The sequence below is a fragment of the Canis lupus genome, chromosome 34 (genome assembly GCF_003254725.2).
Source record: "Canis lupus dingo isolate Sandy chromosome 34, ASM325472v2, whole genome shotgun sequence".
Classification (NCBI taxonomy): Eukaryota; Metazoa; Chordata; class Mammalia; order Carnivora; family Canidae; genus Canis; species Canis lupus.
The window spans coordinates 19,261,007-19,269,948 of NC_064276.1; the positions used below are offsets into that span (position 1 = coordinate 19,261,007).

Below are 8,942 nucleotides of genomic sequence, written 5' to 3' on the forward strand. Positions count from 1 at the left end.
CCCACATCAGGCTCCCAGTGCATGGAGCCTGCTTCTCCCTCTGCCTGTGTCTCTGCCTCTCTCTCTCTCTCTCTGTGTGACTATCATAAATAAATAAAAATTAAAAAAAACATTCAAAAAAAAAATAATAATAAAAATAAAAATAAAAAGAACCTCTGGAAATGCTCCCTGGCCTGACGTTCACACAAGTTTTGCCACCCCCAGCTCCTCCCAATCAGAAATTCTCGCTATATATTTGGCATAATTATTCTATCCAGTAACACAGTGATTTGACCAATATTTGTTTTCTGGCTCACTTATATGGTGTGCAATGACCTTCCATAGGTCATTCACACATCCGTCATTCACACATCTGTTCACTCAACAAGCATTTGCTAAGCACTTATAATGCATTAGACATTATATTAGGTGTTGGGGGCTAAAAGGTGAATAAGACACGACACTAATGAAATCCCAACATTTTAAGACATTCAGTCTGCCTGACAGAGGCAATGATGGTGAAAAGTATTGAGCTAACTGGGAAAAAGTTTTTTATATCAATATAAACACACATATTATGTATTTTTGAGCAAAATTCCTCTGGTAAATAACTTTGTGTGAGGTATAACAAAAATCTTGCTTTTTTGGATTATGAAAATAGTACACACTCACTGCAGAAAGCTTGCTGCTGACAGTTTTCTTTCCAGATAATGCCTTTTTCACTCCATCCTTGCTGAAATGATTTTTTAAAAATTTCTGCCTCTGCTGTGGTCATATGATTTATGGGATTAAAAATCATTAAGGAGTTTTATTTTTAAACTTCTCTCTTTGGTGTCAACAGTTTCTCGAAGAAGGATTCACAATAGGTGCCCTGATTGCCCCAGCCCCAGAGCCACTGACTTGTCAGATCCCAGGGTTCTAGAAGCTGCCCTGGAATCTCTCGCAAAATACAACAGTGAGAGCACCTCAAAGCAGTATTCTCTCGTCCAAGTCACCAGGGCTTCTAGTCAGGTGAGGCTGAAGTGTCGTTACACCAACAATGTGTCTCATAACTGTTACTGTCAATTCCTAAGCTGAGAGGAGTTTTGATTCCAGCTGAAAAGCCTTTTCTTTGTTCCCTACTCGGGTAGACCTCATGTACATTCAATCATGTTTCAGTTTCTGAGTTATGCCATGGGATTTCCATCAGAGTTGTGGGACTCCATTTTACTTCATTGGCCTTAAGGTGAGAAGGGAACTAGACTCATAGTCTCCTTGGTTATTCTACTTAGGTTCACTATTTGCTGCTACAGTCTCATATTTGATTGACCATGGATCATTTAGCAAGCCAATTTCTGCTTCATCTTAAGGTGTGGAGTAGATTAGAGAGGTTTACAGATTAGGGAAAATGGAGGCTCACTTTTATTTGGATTATGTTGAATCTATTTATATAGAGAAAGACTAAGCTAAAAACAAATCTGCAGGAGAAAAAAGCAGCTCACCCAAGGGAAGGTTTTTAGAGCTCTTTCAAATCCTTAAGAGGGGAAGAAAAGTATGATGATTATATTTTTAAATAACAGAATCACAATATATGCTTTGATCTTGGGGGAGTACAGGGACAGCAGGAGACCTGTGTTGACAATGACTCTGAGGACATTTGGTTCTCGAAAATAAAATGCTGTCAAACCTGAATCATTTCTCCACATGGTAAGATTTAATTTTTATTTCTCAACTTCCCTCTCATACCAGTGGGTGTATGGCCCTGCGTACTTCGTGGAATACTTAATCAAAGAGTCACCATGTACCAAATCCCAGGTCAGCAGCTGTGCACTTCAGCCCCCTGACTCTGAGGTAAGTATTCCTGAATGTCTTCATAATTTAAGATTTGGGTTCACGAGTCATCTATACATACTTATGATCATAAATTATTACATGAGGTGTTATAATGCATGAGATGCTTTTCTTCCCCTCAAGGAACAACTAAGTAGAGATTGTGTTGGCTCAGATGCAATAATAAAGGATTTTATTTTATTGTAATTGCAATTTTCATCAGCAATATGATGCCTTCACATACACAAAAAAAATTGATCATAGGGCACTATAAAACACAGACAGATTTTCTCAGTGGTTTGTGATAGTCCTGCTTCTATCTAAATAAATCCAGTTATATTTGGAATACAGCATGGTGCTCCTTTCCTTGGACCACTCCGTAAGAAGGAAAAGAAGTCAAATAGGGTTTCTTTCAAAGAATGTGGCCAAGATAGGCAGGGCACCTTGAAACCATCTGAAACATACCTGGTGAGAAATGTTGATTGACACAATGTGTTATAGCACAATTGGGTAAAATGAGTCAAAAGGCTTTTTCCTCCTTATTTACTTATACTAACAACTTTATTACGATATAATTTACACATCATAAAATTCACCCTTTAAGGTATATTCACAGAGTTGTGCCACTATCACTACTATCTAATATTAAAATATTTTCATCATCCCATAAAGAAACCCCATACCCATTAGCAACTGTTTCCTCACCCCAGCCCCTGGAGATTGCTTGGCTACTTGTTATCTCTATGACTTAGTCTTTTTCTGAACATTTTGTATAATGGTATCATGTTGCGTATGACCTTTGGTGTCTGCTTTTTTTCACTTAACATAATGTTTTCAAGGTTTATCTGTGTTGTAGCATGTATCAGCACTTCATCCCTTTTTATGACCAAATAACATTTCATTGCATGGATGCACCATGTACTGTTTATTCATTCATTAGTCTGGATATTTGGGTTGCTTCCCCATTTGAGCTATTATAAGTAATGATGCTATGAGCCTTTGTATACCAGTTTTCACGCATACTATGTTTTGTTTCTCCTGAGTATGTAGTTTGAAGTGGGATTGCTGGGTCACACTTTATGTTTCACCTTTTGACTAACTGCTGAACTGTTTTCCAAGGTGACTGCACCAGTTTCACAATCCCATCTGCAATGTATGAGGGATACAATTTCTCCATATATTTGCTCATACTAATCATTACCTGTCTTTTTAATTGTAGCTATCTTATTGAGTATGAAGTGATATCTCATTTTGGTTGTTACTTGCATTTTCCTCATGGCTAATGATATTAAGCATCTTTTAATGTACTTATTGGCCATTATTATATATATGTTCTTTGGACATCTCTCCAATTTAAAATTGGATTCTTTATTTTCTTATTGATGAATTGTAATAGTTTTTTACATATTCTAGATACAATCCCTTTATCACATACATGATTTCAAATATTTTCACTCATTCTCTGGGTTGTCTATTCATTTTTTTAAAGATTTCATTTATTTATTCACAAGAGACACAGAGAGAGGCAGAGACATAGGCAGAGGGAGAAGCAGGCTCCCTGCGGGGAGCCCAATGTGGGACTTGATCCCAGGGCCCCGGGATCATGCCTGAGCCAAAGGCAGACACTCAACCACTGAGACACCCAGGTGTCCTGGTTTTCTTGATGATATTCTTTGAAGTGCAAAAGTTTTTAATTTCCATGAAGTCCTATTTATTTATTTTTATTGTCATTGAACGTTCTTTTGGAGTCATCTTTAAGAAATCATTGCCTGATCCAAGATCACTAAAATTTACTCCTTTGCATTTTTCAAAAATTCTTGTAGTCTTAGTTCTGATGTATAGGTTTGTGACCCATATTAAGTTAATTTTTGTATATTGCGTAAGGTAGGTGATTCAACTTCATTCTTTTGCATGCCAATGTCCATTTGTCCTAGAATTTTTGTTGAATAGACAATCATTTCCTCCCATTTAAGTGTCTTGGCATACTTCTTGAAAATCACTTGGCCATCAATGTCAAGGTTTATTTCTGCACTCTCAATTTTATTCTATGGATCTATATAGCAATCCTTATACCAGTGCCTCACTATCTTGAATACGATAGCTTTGTAGCAAATTTTGAAATTGAGAAGTGTGAGTCCTCCTATTTTGTTCTTCTTATTCAAGATTACTTGGGTATGCCAGATCCCTTGCATTTTCATAATAATTTTAGGATCAGCTTGTCATTTTCTATTTTAAAAAGGCAATTAGAATTGTGATTAGAATTGCCCTGAATCTGTAGACCAATATAGGACATACTGTCATCTTAACAATATTAAGTCTTTCAAGCCGTGATTATGGATTGTCCTTCCTTTTGTTTAGGACTCATTTGATTTCCTTCAACAGTGTTTTATAGTTTTCAATGTTTGATACTTACTTATTTGTATATCTAAATATTTTATTCTCGTTGATGCTAACATAATGTATTTGTTTCTTTAATTTTGTTTTTGAATTGTTTACTGCAAGTAAATAGAAATACAATTGATTTGGGTATACTCACCTTGTATTCTGTAACCTTGCTGGATTCATTTAGTAGTTTAATAGTGATCTAGTAGATTCGTTAGGATTTTCTACATGCAAGATCATGTCATTTGCACTTAGAGATAGCTTTACTTCTTTCTTTCCAATGTGTGTGCTTTTTAATTCCTTTTCTTACCTAATTTCTCTGGCTAGAACTTCCAGTACAAGTCAGACAGAAATGGGAAGAGTAGACATTCTTATCTTATTCCTGTGGAAAGTATTCAGTATTTTATCATTGAATATGATGTTAACTCTAGTTTTTTCATGCATGTCCCCTATTAAATTGAAAAAGCTCTATTCCTAACTTCTAAATATTTTTTCTTAATAAAGAAAAGCAGTATTAGAGTTTATTAAATGTTTTCTCTGAGTTAATGAGATAATCATGGGGTTTTTTTCTCCTTTAATCTATCATTATTGTATGTAACAATGACTATTGTATGTTAAAACAATTTTACACTTAAGGGATGAATTCCAATTGATCATGATATTTAATCCTTTTTATGTTTTGCTAAATACAGTTTGCCAGTAATTTTTTTACAAGTTTTCCACTTATAAGCATAAGAGTATTAATCTCTAGTTTCCTTGGATTGTCTCTGCCTGATTTTCATGGGTTTAACATTAGCCTCACAGAATGAGTTGGGAAAAATTCCCTCTTCTTCTATCTTATTTTGAAAGAGTTTGTTAAGGATTGGTGTTCAGTCTTCTTTAAATGTTTGGTAGAATTCACCAGTAGGCCTGAGCATTTCTTTGTGAGAAGTTTGGGGCTTTTTTTTTTTTTTACTATTATTAATAATTCAACCTCTTTACTTGTTAGAGGTCTATTCAGATTTTCTATTTCTTCTTGGGTAACTTTTGGTAGTTTGTGTCTTCCTAGGAATCTGTGTATTTCATCCAAGTTAACCTAATTTCTCAGCACATAGGAAAATGTTCATAGTATTCCCTTATTTCTGAAAGATTGGAAGTAATGTTCCCTCTTTAATTCCAGAGTTAGTAATTTGAGTTATTTTTTCTTGGTTAGTCTACCTGAAGTTTTATCAATTTTGTTGATCTTTTCAAATAATCAACCTTCAGTTTTATTTTTCTGGGTTTTTAAAATCATCTAGTTCATTTATTTTCTCTCTGTTCTTTATTATGGCCTTCTTTTTGATTGCTTTGGGATGAGTTCTTTTTTTTCCCTAGGTTATATAAACAATTTGCTATCCTTTTTTTTTTCTTTTAAAGGTTTTATTTATTTGAGAGAGAGTGTGTGTGAGTGAGAGAGAGCACAAGCAGGGGGAGGGGAAGGAGGAGAAGGAGAAGCAGACTCCTCACTGCATGGAGCCCCAATTTGGAGCTCGATCCCAGAATCCTGGGATCACTACCTGAGCCAAAAGCAGATGCTTAACTGACTGAGTCACCTAGATGCCCCACCTCTTTTTCTCCTTTAACAATAGTGTTTACATCTACAGATTTCCTTCTAAGCAATGTTTTAGCTGCATCTCATAAGTTGTGCATGTTTTGTTTTGGTTTCCATTCATCTCAAAATATTTTCTAATTTTCTTTGTGATTTTTTTCTTTGACCAATTGGTTATATAGGCATATGTCATCTAATATTTGCAGAATTCCCCAATTTTTTCTCTTATCCATTTCTAATTTCATTCTATTGTGATTGGACGATATGTTCCATATTATCTCAATTCTTTTAAATTTATTGAAGTTTGTTTTATAATTTAACATAATGTTCTATGCACACTTGAGAAGATTGTGTATTCTACTGTCTTTAGGTGGAGTGTTCTGTAATGATTCGTTTATAGTGTTAAGTCTTGTATTTCCTTGATGTTTTGCATAGTTGTTCTAACCATTACTGAAAGTGAGGTTTCCATCTATTATTGTTGACTTGTCTTTATTTTCCTCAAATTCTGTCAGTTTTGCTTATGTTCTTTGGGGCTCTGTTGTTAAGTACATATATATTTATAGTTGTTGTGTCTTCCTAATAAATTGAACTTTTTATCATTATAAAGTGTTTTCCTTGTCTCTACTAACAATTTTTGTCTTGAAGTCAACTTTGTTTCATATCTGTTTCATTGCAGCTCTCTTTTGGTTATGTGTATATAAATGTGTATATAAATATATAATATTTTTACTTTTAGCCTCTGTGTGTCTTTGGATCTAAAGTGTGTGTCTCAAAAACCTTGTATAATTAGTCAAGTGAATTTTCTCAAGGAATAATTGGAATACATTTTCATCCTATTCTGTAGGATCACTCCTCACTTCTCAATAACATCTTGGGCAGATCCATAGCTTTCTGGTCATTTTCAATAATAAGCTCAACTTCACTTAGGTAATTAAGATTCACTTGCAGGTCTGAAAAAATTATACTCAATCAATTCTGAAACAACACTTCTATCTTAGATCCAATGCAAAGCTTTTCTTTCTCTCTGTAGCTTCGGCCTGACTCAGAGCTTAGGGCCTGCTGTGAGAAAGGAAGTCAAGGTCTATTCTTTCATTTTTTTTCTCTCCTTTCTGTAATTTTTTGTTTAATTCTGGCTCTTCCAAGTTCCAAGAAGAATGAGAGCGGGGAAGAGTGAACAGTACAAAGTCTTTTTTATATAACTGCAGTTGTAGTTTTCTCTTGCTCTACACTAGCCCTCCATAAGACAGGTTCCAGTACTGGTTCTCTAGAGTAATACCGGTGTGGATTCATCCAGAGATCCTTTCCTGGCAGTATGATGTATTCTCTAGTTGACTCCTTGGAGCCACTCCTCCTTAGATTCAGCCCTCACAGATTTTTACTATCATATGCCCCTTGTCTGGAAGATTGTCCCTTCAGTAGATACTTTCAAAAAAGACCTACCAATGGCATTTGCTTGTCCCATGGAAATCACACATTTTTACTCTTCCAAACAATTGAAACAGTCTTCCCTTTCCTGCCCTTTCTCCTTACCCTACCATAGCAGGCTGCTTTAGCCAAGATCCTGCTTTCAGAATGCTCTGAAAGAAAAGCTAATACAAATCTTCATAGCCCATATGTCCTCACACTTCACATGTTAAGCATGACCACAAACTCGCTCTTTGTGGTTCACTCTAGATTCATCAGGAAGTAGAGTAGCTCAGCAAATCCTACTCAGAATAGGAGTAGACAGGCTCTACTTGGTACAGGTAACTGCAGTGTCTCCAGAAGGTTCTCTTAAAGAGTGTCTCCTATATGATTTGGTGATGAATTGGAGAAGGAAAGAGACTAAAGCACCATTCTCCAAGGACTTTCTACATTAATTAATTTTCCCATCCTAAGGAATTTCTAATCTTCTCTTTCTATAGTCTGGACATGGGTGATCAAGTTATATTCAGGCAATCCATTTAGACACATTTTAGTAAATTCCATGTGAATATTCTTAAGCATTCTTCTTTAGAAATTGAGGCAATATTTTTTTTGCAATATTTCATTACAACATTCTATTTGTACTTGGATATATGTATACTCTATGACTCTAAAATTCCTCTTCTAGGAATTTACCCTGAGAAAGTAACTAAGAACTTATTAAATAATGCAGAGGAATATTAGCTAGTGGTTATAAAGAAGATCACAGAAAACTATTTAATGCCATTAGAGGATTTTCACAATATATTATTAAGTGACAGGAGAGACTTATAAAATAATATATGTAACAATCCTATTTATCTAGAAGAAAAATATATATGCATAGGAAAAAGAGTTACAGGAAAAGAAATCAGATCATTGTGGGAAACAGGTACCTTTCATGCAGTTACAGGTCTTTTTATTTCTTTTTGTTTATTCATATTCTAAATAAGTATTTATTATATTTGTATTAAGAAAAAAATTACTTTATGTCTAAATAAAGAGATGTTGAAGGAGCTGAGAAGGATTTTGTCTGAGGAAACACAGGTGGAATATATATAAAAGGCACTACTATGTGAGAGATGAGAACAGGTTTTCAAAATGACCCAAAGATAGAAGTAAGACCAAGAGGTAGATATCCTGTAGAGACAGATTTCTACTCAATACAAAGAATTTTCTAACGGTTTGTCCTCAAGAAATCCTGGGTTTAGAAACACCTGGGTGGCTCAGTCGGTTAAGCATCTGACTCTTGATCTCAGCTCAGGTCTTGATCTCAGGGTCATGAGTTGAAGCCTCTCATGCTTGGCATGGAGCCTACTTTTTACAAAAAGGAAAGGGGGGGCTGTGCCTGAGTGGCTCAGCTGGTTAAGCACCCAACTCTTGATCTCAGCTCAGGTCTTGATTTCATAGTCATCAGTGGAGCCTACTTAAAAAAAATAAAATAAATTTAAAAAATAATTCCTGAGTTTCACATCATTGGAGGATATGTAGCCTAGTTTGGGTGATTATTTGGTAAAAATGATCTAGAGAGAATTGACTCAGAGCCTGCCCATAACATTAGGAACGTAAAAATGTCGATTGGTTGTGTGTATACAAAAGCAGAAAGCAAGTTGATTTCTATTTATAATCATTGATAATCATTAATACTCACAGGACATTGTGTTTTCTCTTTCTTTAGCCTGTTGGTATTTGCAAAGGTTCTCTGGGTCAAAGAGAATTAGAAAAGTTCGTCTCCGTGACTTGTCACTTCTTTGAACCACAG

General features: G+C 35.2%; 1 protein-coding gene across 2 annotated transcripts in view; it reads left to right on the forward strand.

The window, feature by feature from the left end:
- FETUB (fetuin B) overlaps positions 1-8,942 on the forward strand; it is a 31,073-nt gene that overhangs the window by 20,922 nt on the left and 1,209 nt on the right. For both annotated transcript variants that reach the window (XM_049105779.1, XM_025451351.3), the window contains 3 exons: positions 821-990; positions 1,708-1,809; positions 8,859-8,942. In XM_049105779.1, the coding sequence (XP_048961736.1) occupies positions 821-990; positions 1,708-1,809; positions 8,859-8,942 (356 nt within the window). The remainder of the gene's footprint in view (positions 1-820; positions 991-1,707; positions 1,810-8,858) is intronic.